General features: G+C 45.9%; 1 protein-coding gene across 1 annotated transcript; it reads right to left on the reverse strand.

Annotated features, from left to right (window-relative positions):
* Positions 1-2629: 2629 nt before the first annotated feature.
* PLA2G1B (phospholipase A2 group IB) lies at positions 2630-11726 on the reverse strand. Its single transcript, XM_024741546.1, has 4 exons — positions 11607-11726; positions 8675-8834; positions 8059-8186; positions 2630-3081 (listed from the first exon to the last, which is right to left on the reverse strand). Exons 1-4 carry the CDS (start codon positions 11674-11676, stop codon positions 2957-2959), a joined length of 483 nt encoding a protein of 160 aa, XP_024597314.1. The 5' UTR covers positions 11677-11726; the 3' UTR covers positions 2630-2956.
* Positions 11727-20527: the final 8801 nt, after the last annotated feature.

Here is a 20527-nt window from a genome sequence, read left to right on the forward strand (position 1 = left end):
CGAGAGGGGCGGGGCCTGAGTCTGGGAGGCGCGGAGGTAGGCTGGGGACTGGGCCGCTGTTCACCAATAGAAAAGAGGAACCGAGAGCCACGTGCCCAAAAGATACCCAATCACATTTCCTACTCCATAATCCTCCGTCCCTGGGGTGTGGCCAACGGATTGACAGGATTGGGCGCGCACGGTCACGTGACCCGAAAAGGTAAATACGGCAACGCGGTTTTTCCTCGCCTGCGGAAAATCGTTGCGCGACGCTCTACCCTCGTTGAACAATTATTTAATGAGCGTGTGTGATGTGCTAAGCACTGTGAAGATGCTGTGGCTTCTGGGATGTACGTAATCCAGACATTGTATTACTCTCGGTCCAGCTACTGTACCAGTGTTTCCCGTATTCCGTTTCCTGTAGTGAGTACCCCGCAGATGCTCTTTAAAGATCGTTAAAGGAATTAGTTCTCTCTTCCCCAACACTTGGGATGATAAAAAGAGGTAGGTTTTTACGTCAGAGGATATTTTTAGAGCCCAGTTGGAGTACTTGGGTGACTCTTTTCTCTATTTGTTGTTTATCAACCGATAAAAATAGGAATAAGCAACAGTTCCCTAAAATCTTATTTTTCAGGACTTCCCTGGTGGCGCAGTGGTTAAGACTCTGAGGGCTCCCAATGCAAGGGGCCCGGGTTTGATCCCTGGCCCAGTACTAGATCCCACATGCATGCCGCAGCTAAGAGCTTGCATGCCACAACTAAGACCCAACGCAACCAAAAAAAAGAAAAAGAAACTTATTTTTCTTCCATCTAAACAGGGGCTTGCAGTTTCCTTTCATAGAAGAAAGACGTTTATAACCTTTACAGTTCTTTGAAGGCTGAGGCCAGGTCTAACTTAATTGTGTATCCCTTGCAATCATACTGTAGCACAGTATGTATAGAAAGCCATTCTACCTAGGTTTGATGAATTTGCATTTGACAATAGTCCCGTTCTTGCCTGCAAAAAGGTCCTGAGAGCTAATGACCAACACTTCATTCAGCAATTATTTATTGACTGCCACATGTATCAAGGACAGTACCAGGCAGATAGGGATACAAAAGTGATTAAGACACCTCATTCTGCCTTCAGCAAATTCATGGTGTGATGGCACTTTTCCTCTAAATTATCCAGGTTTGAGTTCCAATATCAGCTATCCCATCTATGAGAGGGTGGCCTTTGACAAATCACTTGCCTTTTTGAGCCACTTTGCTCATCTGTAAAATGGGGAGGTATATACTATAGAGCTGTTGTGAGGATGATGAGGTAATTGTGCAAAATGTTTGGCACAGTCTGGAGCATAGAGCATAGCATATGTTATGTAGCATATGCCAGTTTGACAGCAAGAAAAAAAAGTTTCAGAGAAGACAAAACTGAAGGCAGCTACTAACAATAAATCATTGTCTTCAGGCCAGTCCCAAATACATTGTGTCCTCAGCATTTTGTACTGTGTCTGGCCCAGAGAGAGTATTCAATAAATATTCATTGAATGGATGAATGAAATGAAGGAGAAACTGGGCCAAAAGACAAATCTGCACACACTCCTTTGCTGCCCACCATACACCCAGCAGCCTCTAGTGGTTTAAAACTGCTCAGTGATGGCTTCTCATAGTCCACATTGTCCTTTCTCATCTCTTTGCTTTTCCAATTCAGTTCCCTCGGTGTCCCTCCCCACTCTTTCTGGTGAATTTCAGTGCCAGTGCAGTCATAAACCTTTGTAGAGAAACTTGGCCGAGTGACTTAGTGGTTAAGAACTCAGGCATTGCCAAGCAGACAGATCTGGTCAAATCCTGACTCTGCCATTTGTGTGATCTCAGGCAAGTGACTTCTCTGAGTTTTTAGTTCCTCATCCATAAAATGGGGGCAATAACATCGATCTCACAGAGCTGGTTTGAATGCTTACTGAGATGAGACACGGAAAGCCCTTAGCACAGTGATATGTGGTAGGTGCTCAAGATGTAGAAGCTGTTATTGTTAATTATATTTCATGACTACAGTGTAAAAATCAGCTTGTAGAGTGCGGTGAAGGCTTTGAAGGGTTTAGAAAGGAGTTATAGGAAAAAATGTTTAACGCAGTTGGAAATGGAGGCAGAGAAATAAGGGGGTGATAATTTGGCTCAAACTGAGGAGCCCACCACTTCAGGCAGGGCAGGGTCATGGTTAAGAGCGTGTGTTCTGTTGGACTTGCTGGGTTCAGATCCCTTCTTTGCTACTTACTAGATGAATCTTGGTGGGCAAGTGACCTGGCCTATTGAAGTTCAGCTTAGAAAAATAGGATTTGCTAATAGTGTCTAAATCTTACAGGGCTGGACTTCCCTGGTGGCGCAGTGGTTAAGAATCCACCTGCCAAGACAGGGGACATGGGTTCGAGCCCTGGTCCGGGAAGATCCCATATGCCTTGGAGCAACTAAGCCCGTGTACCACAACTACTGAGCCTGCGAGCCACAATTACTGAGCCCACGTGCCACAACTACTGAAGCCCGCATGCCTAGAGCCCATGCTCCGCAACAAGAGAAGCCACCACAATGAGAGGCCCGCACACCGCAACGTTGAGTAGCCCCTGCTCACTGCAACTAGAGAACGCCCGTGCGCAGCAATGAAGACCCAACACAGCCAAAAATAAATAAATAAATAAAAAATCTTATAGGGCTGTCCAGGACATTTAGAGACACACAGTTCTGGCACAGAGTAAATTATCATTGGTTGTTAATCATTATTAAAGTCTCATGGTACTTCCTAGAAATATCCCTCTAATTCAACTTCCAAGGCTAGAAGGAATGATGCTCACAAAGGACCAGGAAGTGATTTAGTCGTGTTCAGTAGATAGAGAATAAAAGAATCTCCAAATGGGAGGACGTTCAACAAGGTACTTTATTGGAGGGCATGGTGTAAGGTGAAAGCCATGGGGCAGGTAGGGAATCACAATTTCCTGGGACGATACTCAGCCCTTACAGTACTTCTTGGTGTCCAGGTTCTTGTGCTTCTTGTTGTACGGGACCTTTGAGAAGCACATGGCAGCAGTGCGGTCACAGTTGCAGATGAAGGCCTCACAGGGATTGTTTTTGCCTGGAAAAGGGCAAGAACAGAGGACTGAGCCAAGGCAGTTCATGCTTTGTACAATCCAGGGGAAAGAAGAATTAACTGAAATGATCTGGTGGCCATTCCATTGGTGCAAATTTAGGGTTGACAGATAAAGCAAATAAAAATACTGGAATTTCAGATCAACAATGAATGTAATATTTGGGACACAGACTAAAAAAATCATTTCTTGTCTATCTGAAAATAAAATTTAACTGGGCAGCCTGTTTTATCTGGTGATTCTATGTGTGATAGCTGCTTTTTGGAAAGTTCTGTCTATTTCACACCTCTAAATGTACTCACTGCTTTTAAAACCCATATAACCACAGAACTCTGATAACATAGGCAAGCAATTGCAAACCATATGGAAAATACTACGACATATACTCAAGGCAGCAAAGTATTGTACATTTCAACTTAGTGAAGTTTCATAAGCCAATTTCTCTAAAGTGCATATTTTAAAAATTACAGAATGTCCTTAAAATACAATATTATATAGACATTTAAAATAATTATGTCTGTATGTGGAAATGTTTCCATGATATTTTTCTGCATTTTTTTTTTTTTTTTTTTTTTGCAGTACGCGGGCCTCTTACTGCTGTGGTCTCTCCAGACGCACAGGCTCAGTGGCCATGGCTCACGGGCCCAGCCGCTCCGCGGCACGTGGGATCTTCCCGGACCGGGGCACGAACCCATGTCCCCTGCATTAGCAGGCAGACTTTCAATCACTGCGCCACCAGGGAAGCCCCTCCATGATATTTTATTAAAGGGAAAGAATACATAGTATATGCCAAAAAAATTTGAAGGGCAATACATCTAACTGGTTATCTTGGGTATTAGGATTATAGGTGCCTTCTTCTTTCCATGACATACATTACTGTAGAATTTGAAATTACATTACTTTGACCTTGTTTACTTTTGTAACCAAAAGAAACAACAAAAATAACATTTAAAATACATTTCATGGAAATAAAAACCAAAATAAACAAATGGGACCTAATGAAACTTAAAAGCTTTTGCACAGCAAAGGAAACCATAAACAAGACAAAAAGACAACGCTCAGAATGGGAGAAAATATTTGCAAATGAAGCAACTGACAAAGGATTAATCTCCAAAATATACAAGCAGCACATGCAGCTCAATATCAAAAAAACAAACAACCCAATCCAAAAACGGGCAGAAGACCTAAATAGACATTTCTCCACAGAAGATATACAGATTGCCAACAAACGCATGAAAGGATGCTCAACATCACCAATCATTAGAGAAATGCAAATCAAAACTACAATGAGGTATCACCTCACACCAGTCAGAATGCCCATCATCAAAAAATCTACAAAGAATAAATGCTGGAGAGGGTGTGGAGAAAAGGGGACACTCTTGCACTGTTGGTGGGAATGTAAATTGATACAGCCACTATGGAGAACAGTATGGAGGTTCCTTAAAAAACTAAAAATAGAACTACCATGTGACCCAGAAATCCCATTACTGGGGATATACCCTGAGAAAACCATAATTCAAAAAGAGACATGAACCACAATGTTCATTGCAGCACTATTTACAATAGCCAGGACATGGAAGCAACCTAAGTGTCCATCGACAGATGAATGGATAAAGAAGATGTGGCACATACATACAATGGAATATTACTCAGCCATAAAAAGAAACGAAATTGAGTTATTTGTAGTGAGGTGGATGGACCTAGAGTCTGCCATACAGAGTGAAGTCACTCAGAAAGAGAAAAACAAATACCATATGCTAACACATATATATGGAATCTAAAAAAAAGAAAAAAAAAGTGTCCTGAAGAACCTAGGGGCAGGACAGGAATAAAGACACAGATGTAGAGAATGGACTTGAGGACACGGGGAGGGGGAAGGGTAAGCTGGGACGAAGTGAGAGAGTGGCATGGACATATATACGCTACCAAATGTAAAACAGAGAGCTAGTGGGAAGCAGCTGCAAAGCACAGGGAGATCAACTCAGTTCTCTGTGACCACCTAGAGGGGTTGGGATAGGGAGGGTAGGAGGGAGATGCAAGAGGGAGGGGATATGGGGATATATGTATACATATAGCTGATTCACTTTGTTATACAGCAGAAACTAACACAACATTGTAAAGCAATTATACCCCAATAAAGATGTTAAAAAATGCAAAAAAATAAAATAAATTTCAGCTTTATTATCCATAATTTAATTATGTGTATCTGCTTACCTTCAATAATATTATTAAGGTTTTGTTTCTCTCTGCTCCTTTCTCTTAAAAATCATGAATGTTTTCCTCACCCACTCCATTAAAGCATAAATTAGTGCTTAACGAGATTATGAAGTGTACATAATGAAATAATTATTTAGTGAGTTATTGTTTTTTTCTTTTAATTTTTTTATTGAAGTATAGTTGATTTACAATGTTGTGTTAGCTTCAGGTGTACAGCAAAAGTGATGCAGTTATACATGTATATATTCTTTTTCAGATTATTTTCCATTATAGGTTATTACAAGATATTGAATATATTGAATATACTGTGCTGTACAGTAGGTCCTTGTTGTCTATTTTATATATAATAGTGTGTATGTAGCAAGTTATTGTTAATCATGTGGATAAACATCTGCTGCAGGCTTCTTGACCTGCTTTTGGGGGGAGAAGGCAGTTGCAGTTAAAAATAATTATTTGCAAAAATATTTGCAAAATAATGTGTGTGTGTATTTCTCCTGGGGAGAGTGTCTATAGCTTTCATCAACTTCGTAAAGGAGTCCAGAATCCATAGAAAGAAACTCTTGCTGATCAAGTTGCTGTGCAAAAATATGATTTCCCATATATTTGGCTTTCTGAAATGGAGCACAACCAAAATCTCTGTTACCAGGAGACTGTGTAAGCAAAGTAAGCTATTTTATGTAGTGATGAAAGAAGTAACAACGAAGACTATGAAGCAGTATGGAAACATGGTCATAACATGGTGATAAGGGGGGCTTCCCTGGTGGCGCAGTGGTTGAGAGTCCTCCTGCCAATGCAGGGGACGCGGGTTGGTGCCCCGGTCCGGGAAGATCCCACATGCCACGGAGCGGCTGGGCCTGTGAGCCATGGCCGCTGGGCCTGCGCGTCCGGAGCCTGTGCTCCGCAACGGGAGAGGCCACAACAGGGAGAGGTCCGCATACCGCCAAAAAAAATAAACAACAACATGGTGATAAGGGAGAAAACGCAGAATGAAAGATTGTATCTAGACTGTGCATTCATCAAACATTTACATCCAGCAGGATGCCAAACTCTGCTCTAGATTCTGGGGATACAGCAATGAAGAAAACAGACAACCATCCCTGTCCCTGTGAATCCTACTTTCTATTGGAGATATAGCAAATGAAGAAATAACATAAATATATCAGCCATTCAGAAATTCTGTGGAGAAAATAAAGCAGAGAGAAAAACGATAATGTTGGAGAGATGGAGGGAGTGTGTTTGCAATTTAAAAGAACACGTTGAGGGAATTCTCTGGCTGTCCAGCGGTTAGAACCCCGAGCTTCCATTGCAGGGGGCCTGGGTTCGAACCCTGGTCGGGTGTGGCGCCTGGCCAAAAAACAAAAAATAAATAAAAGAACATGTCGAGGGAAGACCTCACTGAGAAAACAACATCTAAGGAAAGATCTAGAAAGAGGGAGTGACTCAATCAGATATCTGATGGGAAGCGTTTCATGCAGAAGAAGCAAAGGACTTGTGATGGGCACATGCCTAGCCAAGTTAAAATGACACAAGCCTTATTCCAAAGATAAGGGTGAAAAGGAACACAGAGGCATGAAACCATTTATTTCTTAGGATGATGAGATGCCAGGTAATTTTTTTCTTGGCACTTGGGGAGTTGGATTATGGTTATTCCAGTGTTGTTGGTACGTTCTTTAAAAAGTGGGATGTATCTGTGAGTGCAAAATGAAGGGCAATGAAAATTCAGAATGCTGGTCTCACACAACAATACCCTACACCTCTCTGAATTGTCTGCTTTTCAGAACTGCCTTCATGAAGTGATACATTTCACCATGAGCGCTGCATAACTTAGTGGTTAAGACCAGAGCCTTTAAAATCAGAAGCAACTGAGTTCAAATGTTGGCCCTACCTCTCATAAGTTGTGTGATTTGGGGCAAGTGACTATTTTTGAGCCTCAGCTTCCTAAACTGTAAAATGGGCTTAATAAAACCTATCTCATATACACACCTTGCCTAGTACCTGGCATGCGATGAAAACCTGATATGTGCTAATTCTTAGCTCTTTTTATGAAACAATGAAGCAGTATGGCATGGCAGTTAAAAGCAGAGGTTTTGGAGTCATATAGACCTATGTGCAAAAACCAAACACCGGGGCTCCGCTGATGGTGCAGTGGTTAAGAATCTGCCTGCCAATGCAGGGGACACGGGTTCGAGCCCTGGTCCAGGAAGATCCCACATGCCGCAGAGCAACTAAGCCCATGCGCCACAACTACTGAGCCTGCTCTCTAGAACCCGGGAGCCACAATTACTGAGCCTATGTGCCACAACTACTGAGCCCGCGCGGTACAACTACTGAAGCCTGCGTGCCTAGAGCCTGTGCTCTGCAACAAGAGAAGCCACTGCAATGAGAAGCCCATGCACCACAACGAAGAGTAGCACCCACTTGCCGCAACTAGAGAAAGCCTGCGCACAGCAACGAAGACCCAATGCAGCCAAAGATAATAAAATTTTAAAAATTATGTAAAAAACAAAACAAAACACCACCATTTATGGGCTGTGTGCCCTTGGGCAATTAGCTCAGCCTTCTGAGCCTCAGTTTCCTCATCTGCAAAATGGGGATAATATATAGCACCTATCCCATAGGGTTGTTTCGAGGATTAAAGGAGACACTGCCCGGCACCAAGAAAATGATCAATCAGTGGTGACTACCATTACAATTATTTCTCCCCATGCCTACTGAGGGCCTTTGAGCCAACAAGGGGGTAAACCTACTGTTGCAGGTGATCTCAGTGTTAGAACACGAGTATGAGTAGATTTCAGTGTAGGGATTGTCCAAGAGGAATGTACAGCTGTCTAGTTTCTTGGCATCTCTGTAGCAGTTGTCGTGTGTCTGGCAGCACCTGGAGAGGGGGAGGGACAGAGCTGAGGCAGGAGCAGGGGTAGGGCAGCAGGTCTACCTGAACATGCCCCCTCGGGAACAGGTGGGGATGTTTTAGCTGACCTGCTCTGAGAGGTACTGGTCCTTGAAAAATTAAGTCATTTTCTCAAGTTTACTGAAGGCGATTTTAAAATGGTTTCAGGAATACAGTACAAGCCTATATTCTGAAGATGCAGTGAGGGTTTCACCACTTCAGGAGATTGAACCCTTGCAGTGATGTTTTGTGTTGCAAAGTCCAGCCACTAGAGGGCAGCAGCACCCACTACTTTACATCCCCGACTTTCCGCTTTCCATCCCCGATAGAGGAGAGCGTTGGATTCAGGCTTGTTTATATGAGGTGAACGTGTGTTATCTTCAGCAAATAGGCAAATCTCCTTTCTGTGCCTCGTGAGATCTTTGGCTTGTGCCCTCCCCCCATCCCAGGGATACTCTCCCGGCAGATCAACTCACATGTCCAGTTCATCCACAGGGGTCCCTGATCCACCCAGGCCACAATAGCAGCCATAGTTGTTGAAATCCAGCAAGGGGTCACTGCCGGGGATCGCGCACTTGATCATGCCGTGGAACTGCCATAACGCCCGCGGGCTGATGCCGCTCTGGGCAGCGCCCACTGCAGGAAGACACAGAGTTCGAATACGTCCTGGTTGGCTGCCGGCGCCCCAGGGATCCCACTGCCTGCTTGCTCTCTTAGACCCCGCGCCGTCCCCGTGACCCCGGCCAGCTGCCTACCCTGAAAAGAGCTGGATACAGGAACCTGGTAAAGTGAATAGGAATTTTCTTAACAACTCACAAAACATAAAACTCACCATTTTAACCAAAGTATACAATTCAGTGGTTTTTAATATTCACAGAATTGTGCAACGATCCCTACTAATTCCAGAACATTTTCATCACCCCCAAAAGAATACCCAGTACCCATTAACAATCGCTCCCCTTTCCCCCCTCCCTTCTGGCAACCACTAATCTGCTTTCAGTTTCTATGGATTTCCCTATGCTGAACGCTTTGTATAAATGGAATCATACAATATATGGCCTTTTGTGACTGGCTTCTTTCACTTCACATAATGATTTGAGGTTCATGCTTGTTATAACATGTATCAGTACTTCATTCCATTTTATGGCTGAATAATGTTCCACTGTATAGATAGACCACTTTTTTTTTTTAGCTATTCATCACTTGATGGACATTTGGGTTGTTTCTACTCTTTGGCTATTATGTTTATTTATTTTTGGCCACACCACGCAGCTTTTGGGATCTTAGCTCTCCAAACCAGGGATTGAACCCGTGCCCCCAGCATTGCAAGCACGGAGTCTTAACTACTGGACCGCCAGAGAGGTCCTTGGCTATTATGAATAATGCTGCTATGAACATTTGTGTACTAGTTTTGGTGTGAACATATGATAGTTTAAAACTATCCCTGTTATTTATCCAGCAAATATTTATTGAGCACCTACTATGAGCTAGTCACTGTCCTGGGAGCTGGAGATACATCATTGAGCAAATTAAAAAATCTATAACCTCATTGAGTTTATGTCCTAGTTGGGGAGAAAAACAATAAGCAATAAAAGTAATAAATAAGGAAATCAGATATTATTTTAGAAGGTGGAAAAATTGGTGTAGGGCAGGGGAATCTAAACGGAGGGTTGGGTGGGGGAATGACAGGGTTGTGGGGGCAGGAATGTAAGGAACAGTGAGAGGCCTGTGTGGCCTCTGTTCTCAACAGGAAACAGGACAACCTCTTTTCTGCCCCGGGACCCACGCACCTCCTCTTCCCTCTGCCCGGCACACTGGTCAGCTCACTTTTCAAAAGGCTGGAACATCTTGGTTTAAATGCTACCTCTTCAAAGAGGCGCTTTGACCACCCAAGCTCAGTGGCTCCTCTGCTACCACTTTTCTTCATGTTCTTTATAGTACCTCGAACAATCTGTATCCCTCTATTTAATGCCTCCCTCTCATAGGACCATAAACTCCTCAAGGACAGACCTCATGGATTTTATTCCCCAGGGCCTGACACAAAGGAAGCACTCAATAAATATATGAAGAGTTACATGAATGAAATCATCAATATGTGATTTTTTTAAAAGTAATTATTTATTTACTTATTTATTTGGCTTAGTTGTTCCGCAGCATGTGGGACCTTCCCGGACCAGAGCTCAAACCCATGTCCCCTGCATTGGCAGGCAGATTCTTAACCACTGCGCCACCAGAGAAGTCCCAATATGTGAATTTTTTAAAGTGCCTGGCACATAGTACATACTCAATAATTATCTATTAAGTAAGTTTTCAAAGTCAGCCTCTAACTGAGTGTTTGCCCAAATCAAGCACAAGGCTTGGAACAGCCAACTTGGAAGCAGGATCTCTTTACCTCCTGTGTAGAGCCCTGCCTGTGAAATTTGGTGCCCTAAAGAGAAGATGGCACTAAATGATTTGGGGATACTGTCCAATCGGCCATCAGTGTCATCTCTTTGCCCCATACCAGGCCCTTCCTGTGCTTGATCTGCTGTGGACACTGTAGCCGCGCCATGTGCTTAAGCTCCAGGGTGAAGGAAGGGCAGCAGCTTGTCGTTCTTCCCCAAGAGCAGCCTCCACGGTGGCAGCCCACAGAGGCTGTGTCCAGGAGCAGAGCCTGGATCCTGCTCAGACGGGAGTGGCCTGGCTACCTTGACCCATCTCCAGACACCCCCTTCTACTTCCCTCCACTTTCTTTCTCTCTGATCCAGCCAGCTCTGCTCTTTGCAGAGGCCAGACCTGCACAAAGCTACTGCTCGTGTGTGTGTGTGTGTGTGTGTGTGCGGGCGTGCGTGCTCCTCGGACGGGGAGCGTGGCTCGTTCATCTCTGAGTCCCCAGTCTCGACCCTGAGCCTGATGCCTTAGAGGCTGTAATACCATAGATGTTGAGTGAATGAATGAACAATGGCTGAATGGGGTGGGATTTGAATTCTAGGGAATTCTGATTCTATTAGTTCATTCAATAAATAGTGCAAACAGCACTATTCCTGCTCCCATGGAGCCCATGCTTAGGTGTGGGTGTGGGATAAAGAAAGAAATGAATCAACAACAGACACACTGCAGGCAAAGACAGGTGCTGAGAAGACCTAATACTGAGGCCATATGGTAGGGGGAAAGCAGAGGGGGCTCTCTTAGCTTGGATGGAAGGGGTAAGCCTTTCTGAGATGGGTCATCTGAGTTCAGACCTGAAGGTTGAAAGGGCGCCAGCTGCGGGGGGATTTGAGGGGACCCCAGTATGGGACCTCTTAAGCCCCACACTGAGCCCCACCTGAAAAAGACTCCAGGTCTGGCCAGCCTTGTGACCTGTGGCCCCCATTGCAGAGGAGAGAGATCTCAGCTCAGGAAAGGGTGGAGCTGGGGGGACTCGCCTACCTGTGAGCAGAGCAGCCAACACGAGGAGTTTCATCCTGTTGTCAGTTGGTGCACAAGAGACTGATGTCATTATGGCCTCCCTTCTTATAGCTGCCCCACCGCCCCAAGATAAGACTGTAGTGTTTGCTTTGCTCCCTGTTGACTCTGGATTGGCCTTGAGTCTGTCTGTTGCAGAAATAATCCTGAACAACAAGCAAGCCCTGGCAGCTGCGGGGCATTGGAAGTAGTGTACATATTTGTCATCAGTGCTTTTGAACGAAAGGGATTATTTCTGGAGGTGCACATCTTGGAATCTCGACCCTCACACCCACCCCTTTGCACTCAGCCCAGCTTCATCATTTGTGTGTGTGTGTGTGTGTGTGTGTGTGTGTGGCTAAGCTGTCAACTCCATTGAACAACTGGGAGAAGGCGGATGGGAAGGAAGCGACGGTTGCCTCCATGTCCTCTCACGTGCTTGAATCTGGGCTGTGGGTCTCGTTGAATGGTTCCCGTCAATTATGCACTTTGCTGATGAGGAAACAGGTTCGGAAAGGTGAAGCAACTTGCCTCAGGTCACACAGCTAGCAAATGGCAAAGCAGGGGCTCAAACTTAGGTATGTCTGACTCTAAGGCACACACTTAATTTTTTCCCCACTACATCAATACCACTCCCCTCTCCCCATTCCCCACAGTGGGCTTGTAAGAAAACTCTGGGCTTTGGAATTCTAAAGGCTTGGATCTGACTTGTAGAATAAAAAGGGTTTTAGAATTGTCATATCAAAGGTCTAAATAACATTTTTAGGTGAAATTCACATTGTAAGACTTTATTATTATTTATTTATATAGTTATTTATTATAATCTTAACCATTTTATTTTAAAATTTTATTTATTTATTTGGCTGCGCGGCACGTGGGATCTTAGTTCTCCGACCAGGAATCGAACCCACGTCCTCTGCAGTGGGAGCGCAGAGGGAGTCATAACCACAGGACTGCCAGGGAAGTCCTCCATTTTATTTTTAAAGTGAACAATTCAGTGGCATGTAGTACATTCACAGAGTTGTGCAATGACCATCTCTACCTAACTCTAGTAGATTTTCATTCTCCCCAAAGGAAACCCTGTCCTCATTAGCAGTCACCTTCCCCCAGCCCTCAGCAACCACCAATCTGCTTTCTGTTTCTATAGATTTACCTATTCTGGATATTTCACATAATATACAATATTTTATAATTGGTTTACTTGGTGCTCTCCCATTTGGTTCTTATGTGATCTCTGCAACAACCCTGTGAGTTACGGAGACCCTATTGTTTTATTTTCATTTATTTGTCTATTCATTTACTTATCTTTCTTGAGCAGAGAATTCCCTCATGCTCTCCTGCCACCTGCCCCCACCCTGCCACAGCCTCACCTATAGTTTCACCTGTTATTAATATCTTACATTAGTATGGTACTTTGTTATGATTATGTTATTGATATATTATCAATATATATTATCAATAATATTATCAATATCAATAATATTGATATATTATCAATATTGATATATTATCATTATCGAAAATAATGATAATAAACTGAGGTCCATAGCTCATTCAGATTTCCTTAGTTTTTTTTAATATGAATTTATTTTATTTATTTTTACTTTTGGCTGTGTTGGGTCTTCGTTGCTGCGTGCGGGCTTTCTCTAGTTGTGGTGCGCGGGCTCCTCATTGCGGTGGCTTCTCTTGTTGTGGAGCACAGGCCCTAGGCGCGCGGGCTTCGATAGATGTGGCACGCAGGCTCAGTTGTTGGGGCTTGCAGGCTCTAGAGAGCAGGCTCAGTAGTTGTGGCGCACGGGCGTAGTTGCTCCATGGCAATGTGGGATCTTCCCAGACCAGGGCTTGAACCCCTGTCCCCTGCATTGGCAGGCAGATTCTTAACCACTGCGCCACGAGGGAAGCCCAATTTCCTTCGTTTTTACCACCTGTTCTTGTTATGTTCCAGGATCCAATCCAAGATAGCACATTATATTAAGTTGTCTCTTTAGGCCCCTCTGGGCCATGGCAATTTCTCAGACTGCCTGCTGTTGAGGACCTGGGGAGTTTGGAGGGTTACTGGTCAGGTGTATCATAGGATGCCCCTCTATTGGAACTTGTCTGATGTTTTTCTCATGATAAGACTGGGGATTGGTTAATGGGTTTGGGGAAGGAAGATCACAGAGGTAAAGTGTCATTTTCATCCAATGGCTGTGTTAGGTTTGATCATCTCTTGTCTTGGGATGCATCTTGGGGCACTTTCCAGATGAGGACACTTTCCAGATGAGAACTGCTAGATGAGGTTCAGCCTGGGGTGGAGCTGGAAATGGCCATGCCAAGACTTGAATGCACACCTGCCTCTTCCCACTGAGCCACTTCCCTCCGCCTTGGGTGAGGTTATGTTAGGTTATGTCGTGTGTGAGTCAGAGCAGAATCGGTAATTCTGACCCTGTGACCTCTGCTTACGCACGCACCCCACGATTCCAGCTCTCTGTACTTTTCCCTTGAGCATGCACTGGAGCCAAGAAAGAAGAAATCCATCTGGAAGGGCTTCCCTGTTTCATCCCAAATCCAGGAGCCCCAGGAAACGTCCTTCAGCTAATGCGGTAACACTGAAACAACGTTTAGTAAGCAGATGGGGGAAACTGAGGCCCAGAAAGGGGAAGTGATTTATCTGCTTGGGCCTGACTCAGACCCTATTTGACCCAGGGTTCATGCTACCTGTCTCTTCATACTTGCCTGTAGACATTCTACAACTGTCCAATATGGTAGCCATTAGCCACAAGTAGCTATTTAAATTAATTACTATCAAATAATATTGAAAATCAGTTTCTTGGTCCCACCAGCCACATTTCCAGTGTTCAATAGCTACATATAGCCAGGGGCTGTTGTTTTGGACAGTGCAAATATAGAATGTCTCCGTCATCACAGAAGGTTCTATTGGACAACGCTGCTCAGGATAGCATAGCACCTGTCCCAGTGCCGGCCCAGAGGTGTGGGGAGGAGGCCTGTGAGAGCTTCTGGAGAAAGAACAGGGTTAGCTTGGGACCCAACATCAGTCTGACAAATGGTTCTGCCTCTTCAGCCCCCAGAATGAGTGAAGGCTGCCCAAGGAAAGGGGAGGCATGGCCAGCAAAATGCTAAGTTCCTCTTATGTGGGGTTCTTTGGGGTGAGAACAAAACAGAGGAACAGGCACTGCTCCTGTTGGGGGTGGTCTGAGGAAGGAGGAGTAGCTGGTGCTACAAAGTCCTCTAAGGCTAATAGTATTAACTACCATTTACTGACCGCTAACTAGTCCAGGTCGCATGCTAAGAACCTGGCATAGACCTCTGAGGTAGGTCCAATGACAAACTCCACTTTACAGAGATGATGGAGGCTCAGAGAGGTTAAGTGACTGCCCCAATATCACACAGCAGGACCAAGATGTGAGTTGGATCTGCTGCTTATGATACCACAATATCACCCCATGACAGGGAATTGTAGTACCAGGTGGGAGTGCCAAAGGCCCCTGGAGCAGAAGGAGGTTTAGTCCTGCCTGCTTCCCTCCTTCTCTCCCCGTCCCCCAGCCAGCTAGAGGCCTTCCACAAGGGCAGGCTGGACAAATTCCCATGTGCGACTTATGCCCGGGCTTAGGCAAAGCACCTGGTGGGAGAGGGGTCAGACCACTACTGGAACCCTCTCCCCCTGGAAAGAGATGTGCTAAATGTTACAATCCAAACCTCTGCAGGAGACACAGAGGTGGCAGAGGAATGGACCTGGCAGGTCACTGAGTAGCCCACCAGGCCGCTATACTCTGTACCGTGACCCACTGCTGCCCCATGCACAGGTGTGTATGGTACATCTTCTCCCAGACTGGGAAAAACACACTCTCCAGTGGAAAGAAGCTAAGTATAGCTTCTTGACTCCTTCAGGTGACAACGTACCCACACTCCAGCAAGGTCACACCTGCTCAGCCCCTGGGACACGGCTCCTGATTCCCCAAAGCAGCTACCAGCTACCATTTGCTGAGTGCGTCTATGTGCTCAGCCCTGTGCTAAGAGTGTCATGTTGTTTTTCAGCCTAACAACCATCTTCTGGCATAGTTATTGTTGTCATCATCTTCCCCTTTTTACAGATGATGAAACAGTTTCAGAGAGCTTAAGTAACTTACTCAAAGTCACACAGCTGGAAAGTGGTGGAGATAGGATTTGAACCAACATGTTCCTGACTCTTAGTCCGGCACTGAGCCCAGTATGTGGCTGTTGGGAGGTTCCCAGAAGGCTTTGGGTAACACTGGTCTAGGTTCAATTTGGCTGGAGTCATCCTAAGGGGCTTATTCTCATCCCTCCTCTTATCACACCATCTCTGTCTCCAGTTGCATCTGAGCTCAGCTGAGAATATTTCTCAAACTGAGCACAACCACCGAGGAAACTGACCTTTTTCAGAGTCCAGGTCTTCAGAAACCCAGGAACTCTCCCCAATACTCCCTCTCCTCACCGCTTTCCCCATCCAGTCCCACCCCAAGTCCAGCTCTCAAGCCACACCCTTCTTCCAACTTCCAACACCCTGGTCCTTGCCCCAGCATCTCTTGCCTAGATGGTTGCAGCAGTCTCCTTAGTGTCTCTATACTCCCCTCCACAATCTCAAATCTGTTCCCTATTGTATAGGCTAATGACCTTTTCAAATGCAAACCTGATTACATCATGTCATCACTCTCCCACCCTGTTGGCTAAAACCCTTCACACCTTCCCAGCTGCTCTTATATAAGAAACAAAAGCAGCCTAGAGGCCCAGTCTGCTCTGCCCCTACCTACCTCCTGGCCTGTAGTGGGGTGGGATACCCTCTTCTCTAGACGCAATGGACCTTCTCTCAGCTCCTTGATTGACGTTCTCATGCTTCCTCCCATTTCAAGGCTTTTGCCCCTGCTGGTCTCTCCTCCTGGTATGCTCCTCCACCCCCTCCCGCCCCCAGCCTTGCCTAGTCAATTCTTACTCTTCTTTCAGATCTCAGCAGAACTTGACGCCCTGCTACAAACCCAAATGAAGTCATTGCCTTCAGGTGACTAATCGTTCTGTTTTTCTTCCAGGGACGGAAGGGTTCTTGGGATACAGCGCTTCCTGTTTTCAAACCAGAAAAGTCCCCAGCAAAGCAGGACAAGTTGGTCACCCTCTCAGTGCCTACGAGTGACTTGTGCACAGTAGACACTAAGGGAACCGCAATGTGTGAACCGCAGCTGTCAGTCCCACTCGGGAGGGGGCGGCCATTGCTGAGCCCCAATTATGCATTTCCAGGCACCTGGGGCAGCCTGGGATTAATAGCAGCTACCGTTTACCAACCAGTTACTTTGTGCCTTGCCTGGTGTTAGATCCTGTCAGCCCTCCCCGTTTAATTAACAACCACCCAAGATACTCTTATGGTTCTCTTTTTAAATTTTTTGAGGTGAAATCCCCATAACATAAAAATAACCATTTAAAAGTGAGCAATTGGGACCTCCCTGGTGGTGCAGTGGTTAAGAATCCACCTGCCAACGCAGGGGACACAGGTTCAAGCCCTACTCCAGGAAGATACCACATGCCGCGAAGTAACTAAGCCGGTGCGCCACAACTACTGAGCCTGCGCTCTAGAGCCCGCGAGCCACACCTGTTGAAGCCCGCGTGCCTAGAGTCCCGTGCTGTGTAACAAGAGAAGCCACCGCAATGAGAAGCCCGCACAGCGTAACGAAGAGTAGCCCACGCTTGCCGCAACTAGAGAAAGCCCACGCGCAGCAACGAAGAGCCAACCCAGCCAAAAATAAATTAATTAAGGGGCTTCCCTGGTGGCGCAGTGCTTGAGGGTCCGCCTGCCGATGCCGGAGACACGGGTTCGTGCCCTGATCCGGGAAGATCCCACATGCCGCGGAGCGGCTGGACGCGTGAGCCATGGCCGCTGAGCCTGCGCGTCTGGAGCCTGTGCTCCGCGGCGGGAGAGGCTACAACAGTGAGAGGCCTGCGTACCGCAAAAAAAAATAAATAAGTAAAATAAATTAATAATTTAAAAAAAAATGAGCCATTCAGTGGCTTTTTAGCACATCCACAATGTCGTGCCACCACCGCCTCTAGTTCCAAAATATTTCCATCACCCCAGAGGAAATCCCTTAACCATTAAGCATTTACTCCCCATTGCCTCCCTCCCTCCAGCCCCAACAAATCTGTTTTCTAACTCTGTGGCTCCTGGATATTTCATATAAATGGAATCTTATAATACATGGCCTTCTATGTCTGGCTTCTTTATCATTCCCTTTAATAGATGAGGAAATTGAGGCTCAGAGAGGCAGAGGAAGCTCAGAGAAGAAGGGGAGGAGCCAGGTGTTGGAAACCCCACATCTAACCATTTGGCGATACCCACCTCCACCTGAGCTGCTTTTCCCACCTTACCCTCTTAGGATTCTCTGAGTTAAAGGCAAACCAGAGGAAGGGGTCCGATGCTAAGCTTAAAAAAAAAAGTGGTAAAATGTACATAACAAAATGTACCACTTTTTTACAGCCCCTCACCAATTTGCTACTTTTCAGTGTACAATCAGCGGCATTAATTATATTCACAATGTTATGCACTACCTACTTGTAAAACATTTTCATTATCCCAAACAGAAACTCTGTAACCACTAAGGCATAACTCCCTCCTCCCATTCTGTCTCTATGAATTTGCCAGTTCTAGGTACCTCAAATGTGTGGAATCATACAGTATTTGTCCTTTTGTGTCTGGCTTCTTTCATTTAGCATAATTCTTCAAGGTTCATCCATGTTGTAGCACGTATCAGTACTTCATTCCTTTTTATGGCTGAATAATATTCCACTGTATGGAAAGACCATGTTTATCCATTTCATCTGTTGATGGATACTTGGATTGTTTTCCACCTTTTGGCTCTTGTGCATGATGCTGCTATGAACATTGGTGTACAAGTGTCTGAGTCCCTGCTTTCAACTCCTTTGGGTGTATACCCAGGAATGGAATTGTTGGATCGTAATTCAATGTTTAGCTTTTTGAAGAACCACCAAACTGTCTTCCATAGTAGCTGTGCCATTTTACATTCCTACTAGCAAGGCACAGGGGTTCCAATTTCTCCACATCCTCACCAACATTTGTTATTTTCTGTTTTTTTGATGATGGCCATCCTAATGGGTGTGAAGTGGTATCTCATCATCAACACTAAGCTTTTGAGGCTGATGAAGAAGTTGGAGATGGGAGCTGGGTCGAGTGGAAGGTGAAGATTATTCCAGGAGGAAAATAGGAGAAGTGAAGGGAAAACAGGGTATCGCTGGGGTACCTAGACCTGAACGCACAGAGACATGCAAGACACTCACAAGCTTAGGCCCGTTTTCAAATAATTTATTAGGAATTTAAAACTGAAAATAAAACCTGGAAAAAGAAGTTACAGATGTGGAGAGAAGAGACACCGGAGGGTGGTAACTTGCTGGCTTCGAAACACCGTGTAACATCTTTTTAAAAAATTTCCCAAACAAATCAGAAAACGGAATTCCAGGGCCCTGAGCCCATGGATGGGCCCAGTGGGGTGGGGGAATCACAGGAAGGGGAGGAGAGGGAAGCTAAGTCTTTTATGACTCAGCTCAAATGTATAGAAAATTAAAAATAAAAACCAATAAAATGCAGCTTCTCTTTTATTAGGAAACATTTAAAAAACAACGAAAAAAAAAAAACAAAAAAACACAAACAGCCGCGCATCTCGGTAACAAAGATTATTGCTTTGTGTTCTCAGGGCTAATAGGTTAAGCACCTCACACAGACAATTAACTCTCCAAAGGGGGTTTCCACAGGCAGGGACTATAATGGGGAAGGGAGCTTAGGACCCCAGCCTCAGACCTGGGGGAGAGGACACAGAGAGGGGGGACGATGGCGGGGGGCCTCAGCCCTGCCATGCCAGCCTGGTCACTCGCTGTTCATGAAGAGTCACGACCTGAGCCTCTTTTTCCTTTGAAGGGGGCTCGGGGGGCTTGGGGCAGCCAAGGGGCTCTGGCCACGGGACCATCCTGGTGGGGAACTTCAGTGAGAGAATTTGGGGGTTCCCTGAGAAGCCCTTTGCTTTCCCCTGGGGTCCGCCCCTTCCCAAAGTGCCCCCCCGCCCGATGCCCACTTACGGAGGGGCTCAGGGCAGAAACCATGAAGGCCCGACTAGGTAGGGGGCAGGGGGAGACCTTTGGAGAGTTAATTCCTTTCCAGCAGTGGCTCCAGGTGAGCCCTTCTCTTCCCTCGTTCCCACACTGGGTTTTCGGGGTGAGCGGGCCCAAGGCCTTGACCCCTAGGGCCTGAGAGAGCAGGCCTGACTCGGCCACAGTTGAGGCCTGCAAGCTTACAGTAACGGTGTCTGAGGAAGGTAGAGAAACACGGTGGAGGGGAGACCTTTGCCAGGTGGGGTGAGGCGATGCCCTCATCCCCAAGGGGTCTTAGAGAGGGGTGTGGGCTTCACCTCACAGTATTTACATATGATACAGGACGGGATGGTTCCAGGGGCTGGGCCTGGCCTACGCAGCCCTGTCCTCCTCTCCAGGGCTGGAGGGAGCTGGCCAGGGGCCCGCACCCACATAGACATTTTGTTCTCAGCTGGTGGGGGGGGCACCTGGCCCCTTGCCCCCTGCGGCCTGGGGCTTCACATTCACAACCTAAAAAACGGTTTTTTTAAAAAAAAAAAAAAAAAAAAAGGAAAGAGAAAAGGAGGGAAAATCGGAATAAAAAACCAGGGTTGTGGCTGCGGCCTGTAACAGGCCCCCTCCGCCCTCACTCTAGCTATGCACAAATACAAAAGCCTTCTCGGGAGTCCTAGGGGGGCGCGGCAAGGAGAGCGGGGTGCAGACACGACAGGGGAGGGGAGAACCAGGGGCGGTGGGGGGCAACTGGCTAATCCAAAATAAATAAAAGCGGCAGGGCAGGTCAGGGGAGGCTGGAGAAGAGGGGGAGG

The sequence above is a fragment of the Neophocaena asiaeorientalis genome, unplaced genomic scaffold (genome assembly GCF_003031525.2).
Source record: "Neophocaena asiaeorientalis asiaeorientalis breed wild unplaced genomic scaffold, Neophocaena_asiaeorientalis_V1.1 scaffold648, whole genome shotgun sequence".
NCBI lineage: Eukaryota > Metazoa > Chordata > Mammalia > Artiodactyla > Phocoenidae > Neophocaena > Neophocaena asiaeorientalis.